The sequence below is a fragment of the Tympanuchus pallidicinctus genome, unplaced genomic scaffold (assembly GCF_026119805.1).
Source record: "Tympanuchus pallidicinctus isolate F22 unplaced genomic scaffold, pur_lepc_1.0 scaffold55, whole genome shotgun sequence".
NCBI lineage: Eukaryota > Metazoa > Chordata > Aves > Galliformes > Phasianidae > Tympanuchus > Tympanuchus pallidicinctus.
This window is the reverse complement of record NW_026294775.1, coordinates 488,071-513,880: the sequence shown is the minus strand read 5'-3', so window position 1 is coordinate 513,880 and position 25,810 is coordinate 488,071. Positions and strand designations below refer to the sequence as shown.

At 40.9% G+C, this 25,810-nt stretch overlaps 1 protein-coding gene across 2 annotated transcripts; it reads left to right on the top strand.

The window, feature by feature from the left end:
- The first annotated feature begins 1,748 nt into the window (after window positions 1–1,748).
- Window positions 1,749–25,810, top strand: LOC128091923 (kell blood group glycoprotein homolog). Of its 2 annotated transcripts, XM_052705339.1 has the most exons (18): window positions 1,749–1,850; window positions 4,625–4,766; window positions 6,639–6,836; window positions 7,451–7,575; window positions 11,314–11,460; window positions 12,073–12,135; window positions 13,062–13,250; window positions 13,647–13,792; window positions 15,000–15,123; window positions 16,529–16,639; window positions 17,744–17,842; window positions 18,377–18,454; window positions 18,878–18,981; window positions 19,865–19,975; window positions 21,122–21,189; window positions 21,422–21,579; window positions 22,463–22,558; window positions 23,837–25,810. In XM_052705339.1, the coding sequence occupies exons 1-18, from the start codon at window positions 1,833–1,835 to the stop codon at window positions 24,011–24,013; spliced, it is 2,154 nt and encodes a 717-aa protein (XP_052561299.1). In that variant the 5' UTR covers window positions 1,749–1,832; the 3' UTR covers window positions 24,014–25,810. The 2 variants fall into 2 exon arrangements, with proteins under 2 accessions (XP_052561299.1, XP_052561300.1); XM_052705340.1 differs by lacking the exon at window positions 18,377–18,454.

Genomic DNA, 25,810 nt, shown 5'->3' with positions numbered 1-25,810 from the left:
GCCTTTTCAGGTAGACTTTCTTTCTTCAGCAAATTCCGGATAGGGACAAAACACGTATTTATCCGGCAGCAGTAAGCCATGTAAGCATACCCTACGTTTTCCACGCTATCAGACGGATATGCAAGTTTTCATTCTGTCACATGCCACCGGACATTGGACTGTCCTTATATGCATTCGCATTTTGAGAAAAGTCTGTCTTGGAGGAGACTGCATGTTTGCATGCATGTTTTATTGAATATGCAACCTCTAGAACTCGGAGAATCTAGAGAGCTAAATATGTATTCATGCATATATTAATATGGTGCTTTTACATTATGAAGTTGTTTTCTCCTAGTAACGTGCAAGTTTACTTGAAGACACTCTTATCAACTACGGAAAGAAAAGACAAAAAGTTTCTCTGTAAACTTTGTCTAATCACTGAGGAAGGAAGAGGGATTGGCAGTACATGTTGGAGTGACGTCACAAGTAATCCTTATCGACTGATTCCCTTCTTATCTGTACAGCACAGATGACAGCTCTGCTCTCCTGAGTTCACAAGCTAGTCAGAAGGCCTCTAGCTTTTTGCTCTGTGACAGAATCCCTGACTCTCCTCTCCTCTCCTCTCCTCTCCTCTCCTCTCCTCTCCTCTCCTCTCCTCTCCTCTCCTCTCCTCTCCTCTCCTCTCCTCTCCTCTCCTCTCCTCTCCTCTCCTCTCCTCTCCTCTCCTCTCCTCTCCTCTCCTCTCCTCTCCTCTCCTCTCCTCTCCTCTCCTCTCCTCTGTCCAGAAATTTTATACAGCTTAGAAGGTAAATGTAAATATATCTTCACTACCTAAAGCCTGAGAGCTGTTAGATGCTCTCATTAGGAAGATGGGGAATTCAGACACATACAGAAGACGGATTAACAAACTGCATACTGCTGTGAAAGATTCTGTGCTATCAGTCCTTTTGGAAGCAGATAGCAAACTGCTCTGACCATCCCCCTCAACTCCCAGCTTCCACACGATCCGGTCTCAACTCCCAGCTTCCATTACCCTCTTTTTAATGCCTCTGGGAAGTGATTCTATCTCATACTATTTGAAGTAAATAAGCTGCCCTCCTAAATCTTTCCAGTACATATTCTTCAGGAAGCAAAGACACACAGGCTGCCATCAATGTAAACAGAGTCAACGATCAATGTGGTTTTTGTGCATCTCAGTTAAAAATAACAATAAAGAAAAAGAACCTGGACCTGCGTTCGCCGCTGGAATGCACTGCTGCAGATCAGAGAGAGCCAAATCCAAGTCAGCACGTCGGCCTTTCTTTTGGAAGAGGAGGAACAATAGTATCCATAGCCCACAGCATCTCGCTATAGACAGAGGCCTCCAGTCCGTGGGACATCAGGTTGAGCAGGCTGAGAGCAGGGAAAATATCAGACCCAAACAGGCTTGGATAGCAAGGCCATTGGAGAGGAAAGAAGCAAGTAGCTGAGGGGAGACGTAGAAACACATCCTTTTCTTCACACAGATTTCAGTCTAACTCCAACAAACAAACAAACAGAGCCAACAACCAGAAGGACCCACGGTCACAAGGAATTGCAGAAGGGAACAATGCAGCTAATTTTCTGGTGGAGAAGGTGGGTGGAGAATTGCAGAAATGTCACAGTTTCCCTCCCTCCCATTTTCTTCAAGGGTGTTTTCCTCAGAGCTCTTCCTTGCTCTTCTCCTCCCCACAGCAATCAGCCAAGCTGGGAAGAGGAGATTGTCTCTAAACTCAGCAGTGTGCCTTGAGCACAGAGCAAGTGCTGATAGTAAACAAGTAAGCACAGTTGACAGCTGTGGCAACCACAGAGGCAAAGCCTGCTCAGTGACAGGAATGAAGGCTGTTCCAGAGGTAAGGAGGGTTTGTCTTTCTTTTCTGGTCACAGCTGTGCTTCTTAATGTTACTGGCCTAGAGGATTAGGGCAGCAGAGTTTTGGAACTCTGCATCCAGAAGGGTCTTGCCCCTGTCCCACAGTGTGCGGGGATTTCGAGCTCCTTGCTCTTCCTGTTACTCGTCCGTGCTTAGGCTGTATTCAGAGAATAAAGAACTGCAAAATGGTAATAACTTTATAACAGGTGGCCAAAATTTCCAATGTGAAAATGAGAAAGTCTATTGCAACGGATAATTCAGGAGCAAAGTGAATGTAAATAATTCACTTGTTCCTAAATGGTAAGGGATGAGATCTTACACAATGAAGAATAGTAATTTTTTTCAGCCAAGTAAATAGTAGTTAGCCAAGTCATAGTAATTACTTTTCAGCCAAGTAAATTTTTTTTGCTCACTTCTCTGCCATAGTCTCCATTTGGAAAATAAAAGCTACAGTGTTTTATGACCCTAAGGAGTCAGCAGAATAGAATTAGAAAGGTACAGAAGCAGTTAGGCATTTAACCTTTGCAAGAAGTTTACAGGAGTCAAGTAAGATGCTTTTGCTTTTGACAGGTTTCTGTTAATGACTAAATAAATGGACATTTAAAAAATATTGGACAATAGTATTCCCCTCCTCCTCCCACCCCCCCACTCTCACCTCTTTCTGTATTTTCTGTTCTCTTAGTGTGCTTTTACAGGAATCACTAACACAGTGTCCAAACATAGTCCACTATTATATTACTGGAGATGATAATACATTTCTAGAATGATGAACAGGCTGTTCATTTTATTAGCCTTTCCATGTGGGAAGGAGTCCATGCTGAGCATGTCTACTTCTTGTAGGCTTTTATTATTTTTGTAAATAGCCATGTTTCCTGTTTTTGCAGTAAATTAAATAAATATTAAGCACGATGACAAGCACAGTTCTACATAATCTTTAGCTGATGCATGCAAAAAACAAACATTATTGAAGGCAAAGTTATACCAATGTTACAGAGATGGATCAAAACCAAAATCTTGGAATGGAATCTTGGTGCGAAGGTTCAGCCTCTAATGCCGTACCAACAACCCCCACTCTTGGTATTGTGGGACAACATAATTCAAGAGGAGGCGTTACTTTTGGAGCATCCCCCATAGATAGAAGCAGTGAGCAGGAAGGACGTGGAGCTCTTGGAGCGGGTCCAGAGGAAGGGAACTGAGATGATCAGAGGGCTGGAGCACCTCTCCTATGAGGAAAGGTTGAGAGAGCTGGGTTTGTTTAGCTTGGAGAAGAGAAGGCTTCAGGGAGACTTCATTGTAGCCTTCCAATATTTGTAAGGAGAGTATAAAGATGAGGGGCAATGACTGTTTCAAGGGTGGGTAGTGATAGAACAAGGGGGAATGGTTTTAAACTGAGGCAGGGGAGATTTAGGTTAGATATTAGGGGGAAGTTTTTCACACAGAGGGCATTGATGCACTGGATCAGGCTGCCCAGGGAGGCTGTGGAAGCCCCATCCCTGGAGGCATTCAAGGCCGGGCTGGATGTGGCTCTGGGCAGCCTGGTCTGGTGGTTGGTGACCCTGCACATAGCAGGGGGGTTGAAACTAGATGTTCATTGTGTTTGCTTTCAACCCAGGCCATTCTAGGTTTCTAGGATTCTATGATCCTATGATTTGAACTCCCCTACAAGGACTTCATTAAAAGAGAGACATGGATCTGTTGAGGTGCCTCCAGAGGAGGACCACAGATGTGATGCTAGGGATAGAACCTCCCCTATGAGGACAGGATGAAAGAGCTGGGGCTGTTCAGCCTGGAAAAGAGAAGACTCCCGGGAGATCTGCTAGCGCCCTTTCAGTATCTAAACTGGGGCAATAGGAAAGAAGGGGACAGACTCTTCAGCAGTTCTGTTGTGGCAGAGCAAGGGGAAATGGTTTCATACTAAAAGAGGGGACATTTATATTGTATATTGAGGTTTAGAAGTTTTTGGTGTTAAGTGTAGCGAAGCACAGGAACTGATTGCCCAAAGATGTGGGGATGTCTTGTCCGTGGGTACATTCAACATCAGGCTGAGCAACTTGGTCTAGCTGTAGACCTCTATGTTTATTGCAGGGGATCTGGACCAGATGACCTTGAAGGGTCCCTTCCAACACAAACAATACTCTGATTTTTTGATTGGGATGCAGGAGCTATTTCTTGAGGAGATATCTGAAATTAGTGCTCAACAGGCTGTCCAGGAGGATTGTGGATTCTCCTCTGGAGACATTCAGGACCCACCTGGACACCTTTCCTGTGCAGCCTGTTGTAGGGGGCCTGCTTGGCAGGGAGGTTGGACTTGACGATCTCTGGAGGTCCCTTCCAGCTCCTGCAATTCTGTGGTTCACTCAAATTATCACACTAACAGAATAAAGAACCACTAGTCCAGACCATCCTGTAATCGGCTTTATGGGCTCCAAATAGGCTTTGGTCTCTTCAGGAGGCGTATTCAAGGTGATTCCGTAAACCAACAGAAGCTAGGAAAGGACATGCCTCCTCATGGCAAGCTGGTTCTTAGGTGCAGATTTCATAGCACTGTGGAACCTGCTGTATTTGGAAGAGAATGGGAAACAAAGGGCGTGAAGCAAAGCCTATGGGAGTGGACTGGGCCTCCTGTTAGCCTTCTGGCACTAGTCAATAGTGAGTTTCTAGTAGCTTAGGGAGAAGGCATAGCATATGGCCAGTGCTAAATGTAATGAGTTGTCTTTTCTTCCTTTTTTCTGCACATTTCATTTTTCTCTCTACAGACCAGTGACCAGGAGCTGGGAACAGGTACAAAGAAAGAACGATGTCTTCGGGAGAAAAGCCTACTTCTGTGCGCCCTTCTTCTCAGTACTCTTCTTGGTTTTGCATTACTCATCACCTACATCACGATGACTTGTGCTCCAGGTATAATGTGGAATATCCTTTTCCCTGACTCCATATCCACCCTGTTTTTAAGATCTCTTCCTCCCTCTGCCTGCATGGATTATTGTGCCCAGTGTCTGTGTGAGGGTAAGACTTTCAGAAAGACAAAGAAGCGTAAAAAAGTACCAGTTGTAAAAAAGGTAGACTGTTCTGCCTCCTCCTTGTGTGATAGTAGGGAGATATCCCCCCGCTTGTCCTCCTCTGACTGCCATTTGATAAGCCTGGGCCCAGTTTTGTGAGAGAGCAGCATTATATTGTCAAGAAGTTCTTGAATTTCATCATCCTGGCTTCTAGCTTCTATGACCCTGCTCCGTCTGCAGTCAGCTCCAGGAAACTGGCTCTGAATCTGAGATTTAGAGCTTCTCTTCCACTTGTCTATCCTTGATTTAATAAGCCTAGTTCTAGTTTTCTAATACCAATCACTATATTGATATACAGAAAACTCACATTCTCCTGGGCAGTGGGGAAGCTGTGAGTGGAGACCTGAAATAGTCAGTTATCTTTCAAATTCACTAAAAAGCTACCTGCAGAACAGTCCACACAAATGCTGACGTGTACAGATAGCTTAATATTGAGGCTGTGTTTATATGGGTGGGTACACGTATCTCCTACTCCAAAACAAGCATGGTTGACAGGCATTTTTCTTCAACTTCTGTCATGAATGGTTCACTAGAGAAACTAGGGAAAAAGTGGTTAGCTTAGATCATGTCCATTTCCACTCTGCGTACCTCCTTCCACTTTAACAAACCACAGTTTGAAACCATAGCATGAAAATCTTGCTTTGATCTGTGAGTGGTTAATTTAATAGTAGAGCTGATGTTGATGTTGTATCTGATGTCGATACAAGACCCTGACTCTAAGTGAGAGCATACACCCATTGGGTTCACAGTATTCCGGATGAAGGAGGTTTTAAATGAAAGCAAGATACACCACAAGCAAGTCTTTGTCCTGTTTAAAAGCTGTCATTGCCAAGAAACGTTTGTTTCCCATGCTTGAACACCTCCCTGCGTGCATTAACCTCCTCTCCTTACCTTCTTTGTACCATGTCCTCCTTTTGCTTTGTGTGTGAACATCACCAGTAGTTCCTTGTTTGTCGCCTGGGCAAATCAGTGTGTGCTGTTTGAGAGAAAACAGAGAGAAGGCGGAGTAATCCAACCTGTGGCTGCCGAGCTGGAACCACTGGAGGGCACCACCCCTGGACGAACTGCCTGTCTTTGACTGACACAATCTCCCTTGCAAAGTGCAAAGCAGCCTTGGTGTGAAGTAGAGACAGAGGGTATATTATTGCATCCTCAGCAAAAACTTACAGGGAGTTCAACAGATGGAGCTTGTATCAAACAGAAATCTTACTATAAGTTTCCTCTTTTTTTCTTTTTTCTTCTGGCACTCTTGGCCAGACTCCCAAATTCTAGGTATGACACTGTAGTGCCCTGTGAGGATTTCCACAAATTTGACTGTGGCAGCTGGGAAGGCAAACACTCAAGCACAAAAGTATCAGGAAACATCTTTGATGTGTTGTTGGAAGAAAACCAGCTGATATTGAAAAGGCTCCCTCCCTCCCTCCCTCCCTCCCTCCCTCCCTCCCTCCCTCCCTCCCTCCCTTCCTTCCTTCCTTCCTTCCTTCCTTCCTTCCTTCCTTCCTTCCTTCCTTCCTTCCTTCCTTCCTGCCTCCCTCCCTGCCTCCCTGCCTCCCTCCCTCCCTCCCTCCCTCCCTGCCTCCCTGCCTCCCTGCCTCCCTGCCTCCCTGCCTTCCTTTTTTTTTTTTCTTTTTTTTTTTTTTTCTGCCAGTTGTTGAATGTATTGTCCTCATTCTTCAATGTCACTGCTCAGATATCTCTTTTCCTTCCTACCCAGGATCATGTGATGTTGAACCGAGCCTTGCACTCTTGGCCAGACTCCTGAATTCTAGGAATGATACTGTAGATCCCTGTGAGGATTTCTACAAATATGCTTGTGGCAGCTGGGAAGGCAAACACTCAAGCACAGAAGTATCACAAAACATCTTTGATGTGCTGTTGGAAGAAAACCAGCTGATATTGAAAAGGCTTTTAGGTAGGAAGAGGTGATTGGTGTGGTACCTTCAGCATCTTCCTCAGTCAGAGATGAGAATACCAAGAACTGAGTGCCCAAGCATTCCTATCAGGAACTGAGTCCAGTTTTGTTTTTGTTTTTTTTTTCATTCTTCTATCATAGAAAGTAGAGATTTACACCTATAAGAAAAGTCATATTAAAATACTTACATTTCAGACAGTTTAGTTCTTCTCTCCAAATTTAACAGATGGAAGTCATTCCTTAAAATTCAGGAAACCAGATCATTTTCTTACTGCCTTCTAAAAGTAGATACTTTTTGCTGTGCCTGTCTGAATGTGCACTCAGGCTATGTCCTGATTCTATATGAGACCAAAGCCTAGATATGCTCCATGTTCATGTTGTCATCAGTTTCCATGCAAAGAAACTCATGGATTTGGTCTTAGGAAGAGTCATGGCAAACATGAGCTCTCTTGCTTTGGGTTACTTAGAGAAGTGTGAATGTGTTTACTGAATTGGTCTGAATCAAAGTGAAAGGTGATGTTCTCTTAAAAAATTTTCTCTGTTCTAATACTGCCCATCTTTATTAGCTCTTTTGTAGTTTTTCGCATATATATATATATTTTTTTTCTCCTTAGAGGCCCCACACTTTGAGATAAGAGGCTCAGCTAAGGAAAAAGCAATCCAGTTCTATCGCTCATGCATGGATACCCAAAGGATAGAATCCCAAGGAAGTCAACTATTGAAGGACCTCATAAATCAGGTGAATGTTTGTGCTACTCCTTCTCTCTCCAGAAGATAAGATAATTATTGCAAGGGATAGGAAAGGGTGAAGTTCAGGCTATGTGATCCTATATAACAAAATTTTGCTAGTGCTCAACTTGTAGGAGAGAAATCTGTTTTTGAGTGTTGTTTAAAGATTTAGCTTTCCAACCATCAGATACCTAAATGTGCCCTCATGCCCATGTGTGCTAGGACTGATGTGCAGCAACCAAGACTGCCGAGTGAGATCATCTTTAATCTCAAAAGCTCAGTTCAGTAGGATTCAACTTACAGATCAGGGAGCATCTTGTAAAATGGGTGAAATGCTTGTGTATGAGATCTGAGGAGCATCTGCTACTTCAAGTTTCAGGACACCTTGCTTGGAGAGGAAAACGCTTCTCTTGTCATTCTGTGAGATTCCTCCCAGTGCCAGGAAAGGTTGTCCATCTTTCTGTTAGCAAAAAACATTTATTCCCTCTCTCCAAGGAAGATGCAGAACCCTTTTCAGCTGAAGGAAAATGACTGCAGGGCATCCTGTGTGTCTTCTTGTCAGGGAGGAGGAACCCTACATCCCTGATGTTTTTTGTTAAAATGAATAACTTTGGAGAAGTGTGTCCTGTTTTCTCTTTCCTTCACAGCGTTTTTTCTGTTTTTTCTTTTTGTTCTTTTTTTTTTTTTTTTTTTCCCCCTGTATACTGTTCTACTGTTAATTATAATGCATTTTTACTGTGTCACAGAGTGACAGAATGGTTGAGACTAGAAAGGATCCCTGGAAATCATCTTATCCAACCTCCTTGTTCAAGCAGGGCCATCTAGAGCCATCACCCAGGACCATGTCTTTCGTAATATCTCCAAGGAGACAGACTCCACAACATTTGCCAGTGGTCAGTAACCTACACAGTATAAAAAAAAATACTTCCTGATGTTCAGGCAGAATCTCTTGTGTTTTGGTCTGTGCTTACTGTCTCTTGTCCTGTCACTGGGCACAAATGAAAATCCTGATTCCATTCTTTTTGCACATTCAGGTGCATTAATACACATTGATAAGATCTGTTCTGAGCCTTCTCTTTTCCACACTAGACAGTCCCATCCCTCTCGGCCTTTTCTTGTAAGAAGCTAGCATCCCTTAACCATTTTTGTGGCTGTTTGAACTCTCTCCATTAGCTCATGTCTTTCTTGTATTCTAGAGCCCAGAACAGCGCACAGTACTTCAGGTGTGGCTTCACTAGTGCTGAGAAGAGGGAAAGAATCAGTTCTCTTGACCTGCTGGCAATACTTTTCCTAATTCTGTCTAGGATGCTGTTAGCCTTCTTTGCAGCAAAGGCACATTACTAGATCGTGTTCAACTTGGTGATTACCAGGAGTTCCAGGTCATTTTCTGCCAGACGGATTTTCAGCTGGGTGGCCCTCATGATATATTGGTGCTTACAGTTCTTCTCCACATGCAGAATTTTGTATTTCCTCTTTTTGAACTTCATGAAGTTCCTGTGAGGCCATTTCTGCAGATTGTCCATGTCCCTCTGGATGACCCTCTGGTGAATCAGCCACTGCTCCCAGTTTTGCTGTGGGCGCACTCTCCTCCGTAATCCATATTGTTAATGATGACGTTGAACAGGCTGCGCCGAGAAAGAATGCCTGGGGTATATTGCTAGTTACTGGCTTCCAACTAGACTTTGCAACTCTGGACCCACTGTTCATCCAGTTTTCATTCAATTTACTTCACCTGTCTGCATATCCAGCTCATTCATTCACATCTTGACTCTGAAGTTCATGTAGTGTCAGAAAGCTTTACTGAAGTCCAGGAAGATTCATGACTCTCCCCTCAGTTACTAGGCCAGTCACTTCATTAGGGAACCTTATCTTATTGGTTAAGCATGACTTCCTCTTGGTGAAGCCATGCTAACTATTCCTGATAATTTTCTTCTTTATGTGCCTTGAAATGTTTTCCAGATTAGCAGCTCCATCACCTCCCCAGAAACTGAGGTGAGGGTAACCAGCCTGCAGTTCCTTAAGTCTTCTTCCTTACCCTTCCTGAAGACAGGAATTACATTTGCTTTCCTCCGATACTCTGGCACTTCTCTCAGTCTGCATGGTCAATCAGCGATTCCTGAGAATGATCTGACAGTAACACCTGCCAGTTCCCACAGCACTCATGGATGCATCCACGGACCCACGGACTTCCATATGTCCAGTTTGCCTAAGTATTCCCTGACCTGTTTCTCTTCCACCAAGGGTACACCTTCCTTGCTCCAGCCTTTCTTCATTGTCTGTGGGACCTAGTAAAATCTCTGTCAAAGAAGGTTGTATCTCAGCCTTCTTCATTTCCTGTGTAACCAGATTATTTGTCTTTGTTTCCATCCTCTGTATGCTTCCTTTTTATGTTTTGAGTTTGTATAGAAGGTCCTTGTTTATCCACACAAGCCACCTGGCATTTTTGCCTGATTTTCAATTCATTTAGATGAACAGTTTTGAGCTTGGGAGAGGTGACCCTTCAATATGTGAGTATTGCGTCGGGCTGGGCTGTTCCAAAGTGTGCTGAGAATATTCACCTTGTGAGGAAAAACAGGGGCTCAGTGCTGGAGCCCATCTTGCTTAATATTTTTATTGAGGACCTGGATGAGGGCATTGAGTGCACCCTCAGTTTTTGCAGGTGACACCAAGCTGGGAGGTGGTGTGGATTTGCCTGAGGGCAGGGAGGCCCTGCAGAGGGATTTAGGCTGGATCGCTGGGCTGAGGTAAATGGGATGAGGTTCAACAAGGCCAAGTGCTGGGTCCTGCACTTTGGGCACAACAACCCCATGCAGCGCTGCAGGCTTGGGGCTGAGTGGCTGGATGAGTGTGAAGAAGAGAAAGACATGGGGGTGTTGGTTGATGCTCGGCTGAACATGAGCCCACAGTGTGCCCAGGTGGCCAAAGGGCCAACGGCATCCTGGCCTGCATTAGAAATGGTGTGGCCTGCAGGAGCAGGGAGGTGACCATCCCCTGTACTCAGCTCTGGTGAGGCCGCACCTCGAGTGCTGTGTTCAGTTTGGGGCTCCTCACTACAGGAAAGACATTGAGGTCCTGGAGCAGGTCCAGAGAAGGGCAACGAAACTGTGAGGGGTCTGGAGCACAAATATGAGGAGTGGCTGAGGGAACTGGGATTGTTCAGTCTGGAGAAGAGGAGGCTCAGGGGAGACCTCATTGCACTGTACAACTTCCTGAAGGGAGGCTGTGGTGAAGAGGGATTTGGCCTCTTCTCCCAGGCAACAAGCAGGACACGGGGTAATGGCCGCAAGTTGTACCAGAGGAGGTTTAGGTTGGACATGAGGAAGAACTTTTTCTCTCAGAGAGTGGTCAGGCACTGGAATGGCTGCCCAGGGGGTGGTGGAAGCACCGTCCCTGGCAGTGTTCAAGAGGCATCTGGATGAGGAGCTGCGTGATGTGGTTTGGTGCTGGTGGTGGCAATGGTGATGAGGAGACGGTTGGACTAGATGATCTTATAGGTCGTTTCCAACCTTGTGATTCTACGATTCTAATATCAACTAGCTATTGTGGACCTCTCTCCCCTCTCAGTGTCATCTTGCAGTTTGCTGCTTGAGTGAAAGTTACAGGTAAGGAAGGTATGTAGAAATCTTCACGAGTTTCTTCTATTGCTATTTGCTTTATTGTTTCTCAATTGTCATAATGACTGAGCCCATAGGAGTGGCAGAAGTTCGTAAATATGAATCAAATAAATTTCTCTCTGTTTCCCCTCTAGGTTGGTGGATGGAACATCACAGGCATAGGGAAAGCAAAAGATTTTAATGAAACTCTTCAGATTCTCATGGGCAGATACAACACTTTTCCCTTTTTCAGAGTGCATGTGGGACCCAGTCCTTCTGATCCCAAGACCAATGTAATTCAGGTGAGTGAAATAAAGACAGAGAATTATCTGGAAATGCTGGGAATGAAGAGTCAATTGCGCAGTTCATGAGATCCAGCCCTGCTCAAGTTAAGCCTATGGTCTTTTCTGAAAAAAGTTTTCCTAACATTTTCTTTAATTTTCTTAGTTCTATTACACAGATACACACACAAAACCAATCAATAGTGCAGAAAAATGAGCAGATGAGGAAGAATTAATTATTCTAATTTCCTCTGTTTGACCACTGTATATTTCCATTACTGTGGAAGGATCTAGTTCTCATGTTCTGGGTGTGGCTATTAGAATAACGTACAGTACATGTTAAGTGTTTAATAACTGTGGTGTACTATTGATTTTGCAGCACGTGGAGAAATATTTAAGAGTATTTATTATTTAAGAGAATTCCAGTCACCACAGATTTGTAATGGGATTGCAAATGAGATGCAGATTTTGATAGATAAACAAAAATTACTTAGTAAACATTTTTCAACAGTAAAACAATTTATTAACATTTCATATTCTGTGACACAGAGACAAAAAACATTTATTTAACGTACTATTACATTTCTGGTGTTTCTGGAATACTGAGATATTTGTCCTTTACTTTTTTTGCAGATTGACCATCCTGAGTTTGAGATGCCAGCTGAAAGTAAATTCAAAAAGAAAAATTATCTTGAGGTAACATATCAAAGGCTGAATAAAGGTAAAAATAGCTATTTGGTATAGGGATCTCCTTGAATTGCTTCCTGGTTCAGAGTGACGTATTTCCATGGGGTATGGTCAGTGACCTCTGAAAATGTCTCCAAATGGAATTTCTTAAGTAATTGATTGATTTTCTAAAAAAATAGTAGTTTCTAAAATGTAACCAATTTTTAGATGCCAGAATTAAAAATGTTAGTGTAGAAAGAAAAGATTATAATTTTTTTCTTTTGTATTTTTTAGGTAGTATGAAACTCTATGTTTCACCTTGCAGAATGTTTAAAAAAAAAAAAATTGTTCAAAGTGAAGGCTTTATAACCCATTAAAATCTCTGGACCTGGGGAGTGATTGCTAGCATTTTCAAGTTATTTTGAAGTATTTTAACCAAAATTGGGGAAACAAGGTCTTTGACCTTAGGAGTTATTGTAACAAAGTTAATTTCATCATAATTACAATTTGTCTGAACTGAGCTCATTTTTCTGCATAAAAACAGAGCTGATTTCAGTTTCTCTGTCTGTATCTTTCAGAATAGTTCTCAGAAAATAAGGCCATATGCAAGCATTCCTGTCATAGCTCATGACCACAGAAGCAATGCTACCATTTCCTCTCCATCCAAAATTCTGACTTATCATGTCACTATCTATTACAAGTCTCTCTTTTGAGTCCAAAGATAGCTCTAAACTGATTTTGGTATCTGAAGAAATAGTTAATTGGAAGAAAAATTAAGATTATTTCCTTTTGGAATCACCTTGTTCTTCACTGAAAAGGGAGCTGTGTTTGATAAATTTTTGGACAGGACTATTGTGTTTTTAAAATCCTGTGGTCAGGATGGATGGGTGAATGGATGGACTGACTTACTTTTGGTCACGTCTCTCCCTGTGATCATATGCTCATATGTATTGCAGGTTCTCCGTGTCTATCTCTCATATTTGGAGAAACTGGGGGAACTACTTGGAGGTCTACAAGATGGTCCTCCTCATTCCTTTTCCCTTACCTTGTCCTTCATCTCCAATCTCCAGCGTGTTGTCACCCCCCTGCAGGAAAGACGGCAGAGGGGAATGCTGTTCTTTCGCACTACCATTAGGGAGTTACAGGTATCTATCTGTGCCTTAGAACTTAAGAAACACAATTATATTATGACATTCACATTCTGAAGGTCCAGATCAAAACAGATACAAAATACATTGTTTAGATACCATTTCCTTGCAACTTACCCTTGGAGTCTGTTGAAGTTTAAATAACCTGTTAATTTGCTGTCTATTTTTTGATAGCAGTTGGACTTTTCTGTCCACAGAACTTTATACTGATTTAATAAAATAAATATATGTTATTCTTCTTCTCTACAATAATCAATATCCGTAGCGTAAAACAACTCAATTCATTGGAGTTCTCTCTTTTATGTATCAAAGGGACAATCCTAGTTTTCCTGTTATTTCTTGTCAGTTGATTTAAACTGGTGGTTTGCCACATAAGCTTTGTTTTACCTTCAGGAAAAGGCACCTGCTATTGACTGGTTGTCATGTCTCCAGGCTGTCTTCCATCCTATGCCAATTAATCTCTCTCAGCCAATTGCAGTGCATGATATGGATTATTTAAGAGGCATGTCACAGATCATTGAAGAATGGCACAAAGAAAGGTAAGAATTAATATTTATGGTTAGTAGTGAAATACATATAAGTATACATACGGGTACAAATACAATATGGACCACTACAGTAGCTGATCTTAGACATTCAGTCACTCCAGTAGCTGGCCTCAGGTTGCCTGATCTCTGCATTTATTGGTACCTTCAGATATGATCCATTGGGACTCTGGTTGCAGGTACTCATGTATGTTCTTGCAGCAAACATGTATATACAAACAGATCTCTTCAGTAGGTTGCACATACTGTTGGTTTTTTCAACAGCCAATTCTCAGACACTTTCTTTCTTCAGAATCCAGTTCCATCCCTGCCACACTCCCACCCCAAAGGAGAGAGAGTACATACCCAGAAAATATTTAAGAATAGCATTTAATGAGATGAGACGGACTCTGGTGACCACACACAGGGTTCAGTGAGACAAACATCCTGGCAAGCCAAAAGTCTACACTCAACCATTCCCTCTTACCAACTTTCCCCTCAATGTTACCATGCACGTTTCTCCTAGTCCATCATCTCTCTCTTTCGCTGCCTCTGGTCATTCTTATAAACATCCCATAATAAATCTCTAGAATCCTCCAGTCTCTTTGATATATTCCATAACATGTTTTACCTAGTGCTAAAATTCTTTTTTCCCTTCCTCCCATAATTAGTCCTATACCCTTGAAGTTAATTACCCCTTGAGTCTTCAGAGTGTTCTTGGGGGTGTTTCTTTGGTCGACTCATGTTAGTGGGTTTCATAGGAAAGTCAATGAGGAATTCATCCCCCTTTTGATAGACCCAGCAGTAGACCCTTCAGAATATTGTGTTACTATCATTCAAGCTACCAGGTTTCCTCTGCTTCAAATGGTTCCTCTGGCACTTGCTATACCTCTTTGTTTATGACAACCTCATAACATGACAATCTGACTATTGCTGAAAAAAAACCTCATCGTATCAACCTTGTTCTCTTATTCATGGCTTTCTGGCACTTCCAATGTGTTTTGTATGGTATTCTGCCTGCTTCTATTCATATTTGAATATTCAGTTCATAAAACTGAATACTGCTTGCTGTTCAGAACTGATTGGCTTCTGCTCATTTCCTAATGTTCTAATGGAATTACTGCTCAAAAATTTGACTTCATCTAGCCAGGAGGTGACTTCATCTTAATGTGAATCAAAGTGGTTCTCTGTATTGGTCTTTTAAAGTGCCATTTTCCTACAGGGTTCCGCATATCTATATGATTGTTTGTCTGGTTGGGAATCTCTCCCCTGCCCTTGATAGTCGATTCCAAGATGCACGTGAGGAGCTATCTAAGATTCTTTATGGGAAAACGGAATTCAAAGTGGTGAGTTAATATTTAGCCATCTTCTTCAGCTTCTACAGCTACTGAATAAACTAAGACACACATTCTGGATGTTCTCTTGATATCTCACCTGGATAGAGCTCCTTAGATTTGGTGTGCACTACAGCCTGCAAGATCAAGAGAAGCCTTTTAATGAAGCCTTCTTCCTCTAGCTACAGGAGGTGTCGAGTTCACAGGCTCTTGTCCTGTTAGAGGACTGAACCATACTAACATCTTCTGAAAAAGTAGCATGGTGAGCTGAAGGCAATCCAGGTGGCTCCTGAGTTTTCCTTATCAAGGAAAACTTTCTAAACCAATAGATAACTCTATTGGGGAGATGCAGTGCTGGATCTATTGTTCACTAACACCAGTAAACTGATTGGTGACATCAGGATTGGAGGTTGCCTGGGGAGTAGTGACCTTGCAATTCTGGCTATTGCACTCTTGAGGGATATCACACAAGCAAAGAGTAAAATTAGACAGCCAAATTCCAACCCTTCAGAAAGTTAATAAACATTTTTCCCTCTGGGAAACTGTCCTTCCTGAAGATGTTCAAGAAACATTCAGATGTGGTACTACATGGGTTAGTGGAGGTATATTAGTGGTAGGTGGATGGTTGGACTAGATGATCTTGGAGGTTTTTCCAACCTAGGTGATTCTAGGATTCTATGAAATGTTTTCAGAATAGAACAGGAGAGATTTAGACAGGACGTAAGGAAGAATTTTTTTCAATAAGGATGGTGAGGCACTGGAACAGGTTACCCAAAGATGTGGTGGATATTCTGTCCTTGGAGACATTCAAGGTCAGGCTGGACCAGGCTCTGAGCAACCTGATTTAACTACAGATGTCTCTGTTCATTGCAGGAAAGTTAGACTAGATGATCTTAAATGTTCCTTTCACCTCAAACAATTCTATGATTCTGTGATGATTCTATGATTTGACAAGGAAAACAATACTCACTAGGCCAATAAATGCTTTATGTTGGTGGTAGGTGGTAGGTGGATAATCTTAGAGGTTTTTTCCAACCTTTATATGATTCTATGATTCTATGTTTCTCAAAAAGTTGTGAAAGTTGATGTGATATACAAAACTTTAGAGAGCTAATTGCATTGTACCATGGGATAGGAAACAACATATAGCTAACCACCTTCTTCTATGTTTTTGTCACAGCTAGAATATGAGTATTCATCTTGTGTGAAGTTGAGTATTGTAAGTAACACAGTGCTTTACTGAGTTGAAGTTTCCTGAAGTAGCTTGAAAGGGGTTACGTTACATCCACAGCCGTCATTTTTAGATAGCTATGTATAAGTTAGTGACTGTGTGTTCACATATCTTTTTACCATCTTCATCTTCTTGTCTCTTCCTCTTCACTCTCATATGTCTTGATTACTTTTTCTATTCTTACAGATCCCAGATGAGCGCTGGAGGAAGTGTCTGACTGATACCAGTTCCTTCTTTGAGCCAGTCCTAGGGCAGATGATTGTGAAAGAAATTTTCCCTGAGCAGAACAAGAAACTTGTAGGTATTCATCATCTTAATCCCAAGTAGAGCCCAGCTTCATCCCTTTTTTTTCTTTTTTTTAAATCCCAACAACTAAGCAACACATCCAAGCAGGAAGCTCATGTGTAGGTTTCATACCTTTTTATATATCATGTGGTTACTTATTTCCCCTCCTCATAGACAAACAGGATCAGAACAAGGGCACTGTCATTGCTAGAATAAACAACATTATTACCTTTATCTCATCTGTTAACAAAATCATGTGTACAGCACAAATACATATGGAAACCCTACAAATACATGCAGTTTCAGAGTGCTTAACTGAGATGACAGTATCAACACTATGCATCATAAATCCTGAATCTTTAAAGCAAGATTTTCAGTTATAAAGCCAATAAGCAGATGGTATGTGAGCCAAGGCTACACAGTGTTTATGAGCAGTTGTAACAGAAAAAAAATTCAATGACAAAAGATTCTGAATGGAACCACAGTAAATGGAACACCTCCCTGCACTGTTGAAAAAGCTTTTCTTTGTTTTGTTTTTTTTTTTCCTTTGATGACCAAATTTCTCTTTTTTGGGGGGGGCAGGGGAGAGGGAAATGGGTAGTTAGTATAGGCACCATGTTTTATAAAGAGTTTGCAATGAGAAGGGTAAACAACTCCAAGAAAAGACAGTGAAAAACTAAGACTGTATTGAAGCCCAAAGCTAGATGAACAAAGCATAATAATTTTGTGAAGGAGAGATTCAGACTCTCCAGACATTTAGAAAGGGAGACACCAATGTGAAATACTCACAAATATTGGATTTTCCTGTCACTATAGAACTGGGACAATTATTTTATCCATTCCCATGTCAGTAGCGATTGAACAAAAAGGGATTATGAGACTCTTATTTACAGTGATAGGCAAGAGGAAAAGGGGAGTGGGAAAGAATTGTGAGACCTGTGAAGAACTACTGGATGCCTATGAAACCCAGATCTAAATAGATGTGGAAACTACTATTTCCCTTTTCATCAAGAGAACTACTGTATTGTAGTTGAATTGCTGGATCATAGGAAGACAGTAGGCAGGCCTGAACAATGTGTTTCTGCACCTGTGACTGCCTACTATTCTCCATTGCAGGCTGAGCAGATGTTCTCTGAGATCCAAGATACCCTCTGTGGTCAACTGGATCAGCTGGAGTGGATGGATGAACAAACTCGCCAGGAAGCTAAAATCTTGGTGAGTGCACAAGGCAGAATTTACTGAGGCCATCCTGTCCATCACCTTATCCACACACCAGAAACTATGTAGTTTTTTAAGTGCTATCAAGCATGTGTGATCATACACTGACACATAGGCAAAGATCTATGGATGCCGTGAATTAACTGTAATGAGGTACATTGTACCTTTAGTTTTATATATCTATAGAATTTAAAAACTACAAACTGAATTGAAGAAAATGTTATTAAAAAAGAAAAAGAAAAAAAAAAAAAGAAAAAAGAAAAAAGCACAATACTAGGGCATAGGTCCCTGAGTGAAGAAAACAGAATAGCAAGAGGAGATGAGGTGTCTTGTTTAAATAGAGTGGTTGTTTTTGTAAAGGACTGATTAACAAGATCATAGTTTTGTTGCTTAGAAATAGTTCATAAAGAATTACCAGAATGTAGAACCTGTTGCTGGTCATGCTTCTTTTTTTGTTTTGTTTTGTTTTGTTTTGTTTTGTTTTGTTTGTTTGTTTGTTTTGTTTTGTTTTGTTGGTTGTTATGATTTCAGGTGTCCAAACTACAAGTGGAAATTGGCTATCCAACTTACATACTCCAGACTGCCAAAGTGAACAAGGAATACCAGAATGTGAGCTATAAAATATATCTGTTTGCCTCTTACCAGCAGTTTACCTGTATTGGCTGATATTTTGCCTGCTACCAAGAGTTCATGACTTCTGAATCAATGCAAATATCATATTGCTCTCTTTCTGAGAATGAATCCAATTAACCAGTATCTATTACTTCTACACTGTCATGCCTGTGTTGTCTCCTCTTGATTGTGATCTGCTTGCATGTTCTGTTCGGTGACAGATAATGTTCCTGTCACATCTTAAAGTGAAGTATTTTTAGAACCAGAAGAAGGAAAACAAATGAAGAAACACACAATAGGTGTTCAATCTTTTGATGAACAATTTTTTTTTTGCCTGTGGAATTTTCCTCTCACTCATACTATCCAATTCATTACTCGATCACTCCGTGTGATGGTGACATTTCTCTACTCTTTCCTTAGCTGGAGATAAATGAAGACACTTTTTTCCTAAATGTGGTGGCTTGCTTGAAGATGATGAGGGAGAATTCATTCTCAAAGTTCCTTCAGCATAATTCACAAGATACGTAAGTGTACAAGATATGTAAGTACTGAAATGAAAAATAATCAGAATAATGTACTTGTGGAATATACTTGTGGTGATTTCCACATCAATCCTCCCAGTCAAAACAGGTTCAAATGAAATATGTCACTCAGGACTGTGTCTAGCTGTATTTCTGTATCTTTTTCTACTGAGGGTGAAGGGGACATGGGCAGAACTGGACACAGTAGTAACAGCTAATATTTAATTAGTCCTGAACTGAAGGCCATAATCATCTCTCCTAACTTACTGATGACACCTCCTAATCCTAAGGACAAGATGCTGCAGTTTTTTTTCTGCAAGAGTATGCATATATTAAAAATAAGCATTGTCTTGTATTTTCACCTATCTTGTTCTATCAAAAACATCACTGTTGTGGAGAACAGTCTCAGACTCCTGAGAGAGGGATTTTTCTGCCCACTGTCATAAACCCTCGATAAAGAGAAATGGTGTTCTTGGGCTTCGCTAACTGACAGAAAAGCACTGACTTGATGTGAGTATTGGTGGAGAGATCTTAAAGGAAGGACATGGATGCTTCTGAAGGCAGGCAATGGAACTGAGTATACTGGGAATCTTACATTTTTAGTGTTGGTCATCATAGGAGGTTAATAATCTTGACTTATTTGACAGATGAAATCGTGAAGAGGAATCCCTTAATGTGAGTGAAAGTTATGCTCATAGCTCTGACTAACTCTACATAAGCTAAGGTTTATATCACATACCCTTAACTCTACATAATGTGAATTTCATCCTTCTCCTGTGCTGTACCAACTGTTGTAATGAGTGAACTGTTTCTGCAATGGAGAATAAGAGCAATCCATCAGGTAAAGAGTCAGTACATTCTCTCATTTCTCTTTTTCTGCTTCTAGCTGGCAGGTGGCCCCCTGGGCTGTCCATTCATACTACTCAATAGGGCACCACATGGTGGTCTTTCCTGCTGGAATGTTCCGCAGCCCTTTTTTCCACGTGGAGTTTCCCAGGTATGGAGAGTATGCAAAAGTGAAGCTGAATGTAGTCCTTTTACTACACCATGTTTCCAGGAAGAATATCAGCAGATCTGCCCTTAATCTCTCTTTCTTAGAGCATTCCAGATGAGGGGAAAAACAGTTATTTTCTGAAGCCAGATAGAAATGGTTTGACAGTTCTGCTCTGTGAGGGTAGGAGGGCCCTATTGAGAGATTGGGACAAGTTGGATTGATGGGCTGAGGCCTGTGGGATGAAGTTCAACAAGTGTCAGGACCTGAAGTTTTGTCACAGCAGCTCCATGCAATGCTACAGGCTTGGAGCAGAGTGGCTCTCAAGCTGTCTGGAGGAAAAAGATCTAGAAGTGTTAGTTGACAGCTAGCTGAACAGCAGTGTGCTCAGGTGGTCAAGAAGGCCAATGGCATCCTGGTCTGCATTAGAAATAGTCGTCCAGCCACTCATACCCAAGCCTATAACACTGCATGAGGTTGTTGTGTGCCCAAAGTGCAGGACCTGACACTTGGCCTTGTTGAACCTCATCCCATTCACCTCAGCCCAGCAATCCAGCATATCCAGATCCCTCTGAAGGGCTTCCCTACCCTCAGATCAACACTACCTCCCAGCTTGGTGTCATCTGCAAACTTACTGAGAGTACACTCAATCCCCTCATTTAGGTCATCAAGATACTAAACAAGATGGGCCCCAGTACCAACCCCTGGGGGACACCACTTTAAACAGGTTGCCAGCTGGACTTAACCACTACCTGCTGGGCACGGCCCTCTAGCCAGTTCCTTACCTGTCCAGGCCATAGGCAGCCAGTTTCCAGTGTCAAAGGCTTTGCTGAAGTCTAGGTAGACCACAACAACAGCCCTTCCCTCATCTACCAGTCTAGTCACCCAGTCATAGAAGGAGATGAGGTTGGTCAAGCACAACCTGCCTTTCATGAACCCGTGCTGGCTGGGTCTGATCCCCTGGACACCACACACATGCTGTACGATCTCATCCAAGATTATTTGCTCCATACAAATTTTACAGAGTACCACACCTGGAAGACAGTAAGTAGAAAATGTTTCTGAGTGCTCTTGAAGTAGAATAGGTTATAAAGAATTCTCAACTGTCTTTCTTTTCTTTTCAAAACCACTCTTTTTATGTTTATTTTTCAGTGCTGTGAACTTTGGAGCCATTGGGGTCTTCATGGCACATGAACTTCTTCACGTATTTTATGATTATAGTAAGTACCAGCCGTTGGGTGAAGCTTATCTTCTTTGTTTACTCTTCTGGACCCCACTAGCAGTTTACCTCAAGAGATCTTAAATCCTATTCCTTGTATTCATGTGTACATACATTATTAAAGCAAGTGAAGCTTGCCCATACAATATCAAATGGACTGCTAAGAAAACTCTGTGAGGGGTAGAAGTGAGCATCAGAAATACCTTAACTTAGGATTCTTTTTCCCCCCACAGTGCATCCTGGTGGCTGTCCTACATGCAACAGTAGTGTGCTACAGAAATCTATAGATTGCTTGGTAGAACAGTATGAAAGTTTTGGCTTTAAGGTCAGTGGTACTTCCACACTGTTGGAGAATACAGCAGACACTGGAGGTCTTGCCATTGCTTACCAGGTATTCTAGTCTACTTACTTCTCTGATTTCACTTCTATGACCATGAAGTCTACCAGATGGCTCAACTAACAAGTCATAAACCTGACTCTGGTGCTCCATTCCAGGATTTTTTGCAAGCCTGTGCCAGCAAAGCAGTGCTTTGCATTTCCCCTGCTGTTTAAACTGTAGGCTTTCCACAGAATTGTGCTTGTAACCTCACTACCACCATATAAAACCATTTCTTCCCTTCACCTATTCTGGGGACAGCCTTTTTTCTTACTTCCCCAGTTAGATCACACTTACAAAAGCGAGTTATTATTTTATATTGGATTACTATATGCTTATGTTATACCTAAGCTGAGACATGAACTAGAATATAATGTAATATGATATTAATAATATTCATAGTAACATTTTTCAGCAATACTTCTGTCTAGAACTCCTTCATGTAGGATTTGAGAGATTTAATTAATTATTGAGTGTGGGGTGATCTGAGTTCTCTAGGTATCAGATGGTACCTATTACAATGTTACATGAAGAATTTTGAGAGGGTCAAGGAATTTTGGTGGTGTCCATAGAAACATTTAAAATTTTTTTATTCACATAAGTATTTCTTTCTTTGTAAATCATTTTCTTTTTTCTTTTTCATAGCATAGTCATTAACCTCCTCTTCTGATCAGTTGTGTGTAGTAGTGTCTGAAAAGGGAAGCAGAGGAGTTGATGTTGCTCTTCTCCCTTCTTACAGATATTAGGGGTTTAGCAAGAGCAAGGCATCTCAGGGTGAGCAGAGATACAAACATGCTAAATGTATTAAATATATATTAGATTGATGTGTATAATTGAAAGAAGATATGTTTCTGGGTTACTGACTGAAAGGAAGTTTATAAGTTTTTTCTCTTCACAGGCCTATAAGAATTGGCTGAAAAAGCATAAACAAGAGGAGTATTTACCGAAGATCGGACTTTCACATGACCAGCTTTTCTACCTCAGTTTTGCTCATGTAATGAATTCTAGGCTAGTCATGTATCTCTCTCATTCTCCATTGTCTTCTGCATTATTACAGCTCTTCTCTCTCAATATTCAATCCTTTCTCCCTACTCTTTGAAGAACTGGATATGATGGATGTTGTTGGAAGGTTCAGCATCTTATTTTGAAAGCTAAAATTCATTTTCAGGTCTCCTAATTTGTTGTGGATCTCAAAGCAAACAAGAGGCCTTTCTATGAATATACCATCATAAATCTCTGAAATCTACCAATGTTAAGTTGTAGCAAACCAGTTGTCAGAGTAAGCTGACTTCACTGTCAGACACTAAATACTTTTTTTTTTTTTTTCCTGCTGTGAGAAATCATATGAATGGAAAGAGAAACTTTAGTGGAAAAGTCACATATTCCTCTGTCTCTTGTTCCATCCACCTCTTTGTTGTGATATACAGTAATTCTGAGTGATTGATAGAAAAAAATAATCAGAATGCTTCTTAAAGAACTAGAAATACACATACACTTAGCTGAAGATTTCTGTGGGAATATAGTTTAAGGATTTGTGCCATTGTACATAGTTGTGAAGCTGAGTTTATCAACATAGGATTTTGGATTTCTGCACTCAGAAAATTCTCATCCTTATTAGTCGCTGTGACTGTGTAAAGAAAAGTTCTGTGTATGTATTAGCATCAGGTCAGGGCAGTATGCAGAAAAGCAGTAATGCAGTTCTAAAATCACAAATAATTGGGTCTCAGTACCAAGAACTGTATTTCAGAGGTGATCTGACAAGCGACTGGATCATTTCTCAATGAATAAGGACAGGAATCACAAGAATGAAGAACTTCAACTGTAACACCAGTAAAGCCACATAACCTTCTTCCCAATTTCTCTCACAGTAATGTGATGTTAAATACTTCCCTTTCTTAATGATCATTAATTTATTTTTGTTAATAAGCTGAACCTGAACACTGAGGGCTACACCTATACTACCACAGTAGATGGAGTCCAAGGTTACATAAGCCTGAAGTCCAAGATGGTCTAAATTTGTTGTGTTGTGGACTACATGGCATAAAGAAAAACGCAAGTGCCTGATCAGATAGGGAAACTGGGACAGAGTGGAGGGAAAGGGATAAGAAACTAAAGTTCAAAAGCAAAGGGTATTAATACTGTTGGCATCCACGAAAGCTTTTCCTTGTCTACTTCAGCAGTCCCAGTCATGTGGAATATGCAGAAGAGCTTTATGACTTATTTACATGAGCACTTTTGCATAGACTTACTTTTCTGTTTTGCTTCTCTTCAGGCAATGTGTGGACACCAGGATCCTGAGGATTTACAGTCTTCCTTGGATACAGATCCACATAGTCCCTTGCCACTTCGTGTCTATGGACCTGTCAGCAATAATCAGGACTTTGTAAAACACTTCCATTGTCCCCGTAGATCACCAATGAATCCAGACAGCAAGTGCCAAATCTGGTAATTTGTTTGAAAAAGGAGGATGAGAGACACGACCCCAGGGAGATGAAATCTTGAGCTGTGAAAGTATGATTCATGGGTCATACTCAGGGCCAGTGGAGTGATGTGGAGCATTTATTTCCTCTTCTACCTTCCTCTTCTTGTTATCCATTTCCCAGCAGTTTATGATAGGAATCATCTCAAATTGAGCTCATATGAGAAAAGTGTCTCTTCCTGCTGCTCCCAGCACTGTCTCAGATGGGACAACTCTGTAGTTCAGCGTGTCCTAAGGTAACAAGATGACTAGCCACTCCCTACTAGGTAGCTTCTCAGGAGTTGTTAACAGAAAGACTGTTGCATCATTAGGCCTGCTGTTCAGTGTATTTCCCTGTCCACTGCAACAACATCACCATCATGTTGAATGGGCAGGACAATATGCCAGAGTCCTAAGACTTGTTCATACGAGATTGCATCTTAGAAAATTTCTTCGGGTTACATGGAAACCACACAAGTAAGTTACCAGTGAGAGAAGAGTCCTCTTCTCTTCTTCAGCAGATAAATGGAGAGAAGTTGTAAGGAAAAATTAGTGGTTCCAGTTTCTAGGTTGAAGATGAGTCACTTAATAATGAAGGTTATTCATGCATTTCACAAGGAAACATCCTCGTTGACGGAAGTGGGACTGGGAGTTGAAAATTGTTTCATTTTCTTCTTTCTGTCTTTTCCAGAAAGATTCCTCTTTTATTCTTACTCTCTCTTTAGGGTTGAGGATATGGATAAACATGAAGTATGAGGTAGTCACAAGGCTTTTCTAGAGGTATCTGGAGATCATTAACTTGAATATTCCAAATTCTCTGGATCCTGAACCAGGCTTTCACATCCCTACATTTGTAAATATTTACCATCCAAACAGAGAAGTTTATCTGACATATGATTTAATAACTACTTGAAACTGAATTTTATGTAATAGTTTACTTTGGAGAAAAAGGAGAGTTAAGAAATAATATATTTTAGGGTAGCAGGAGATGTGCATAAAATACATTCTCAAGAGCAACCTAATAATTATATCAATTCAATTTTTAAAATTTCCCCCAATCAAGAAGCATTCAAAACTACCCCACATTTTGCATACTGTTAGAACTGTTCTGTTTATTTTACTTATTATATTGAATGCCTGGGTATTGTTTGTGGAATAGATGAGGGCAAGTGGAAATGGCCCTTATCAACGTAAGTACTACATTGTGAAAAGCCCAGTAAAAGTGTTAATCTTCACACACTGACCAATGCAGCAAAATATTTTCCAAGAATGAACTGTTCAGAGATTTTTTCATTAATTTACAGACTAACATGTTAATAAAACATTTGCTTTCAAACAAAACAAAAAAGAATAACAAAAAAATCCCTCCTCCCCTCTCAAAAGAATTAAAAAATATATATATCCCTTTGATTACAAACTGTTTACGGCCTAGTCTGTATCTTTATTTGGTCTGTTCTCTTCATGAACACAGTACATAGCTGAAATTCACAAATAGTAGATAATATTACATTATGATAATAGGATTTATTTAAACAGTGTAAAAACAATCAAACAAACAAAACAAAAAGAAAACAGAAAATTAGGGTATTTTTAAAAATCTTTACCTTTTAAACATTGTATACTCTCTCTTCACTTGTTTAATCAACTTTGTCCTATCAGCATGTTCAGAACATTTGGTCTTTCTTTCATTGTTATAATAACCAAATGTATGTAACATTATACTATGCATCTTTGGTATTACAGCACTTATTTCACTGGACTTATTTGTTTAAAATGTATAGAAAAAGA

Excerpts from the sequence above, each read along its gene's own strand:
- LOC128091923 (XM_052705339.1), top strand. Across the intron at positions 15,124-16,528 it reads GGAAAACGGAATTCAAAGTG|ATCCCAGATGAGCGCTGGAG; the intron begins GTGAGTTAATAT and ends CTATTCTTACAG. Across the intron at positions 17,843-18,376 it reads GCCAGGAAGCTAAAATCTTG|GTGTCCAAACTACAAGTGGA; the intron begins GTGAGTGCACAA and ends TTATGATTTCAG.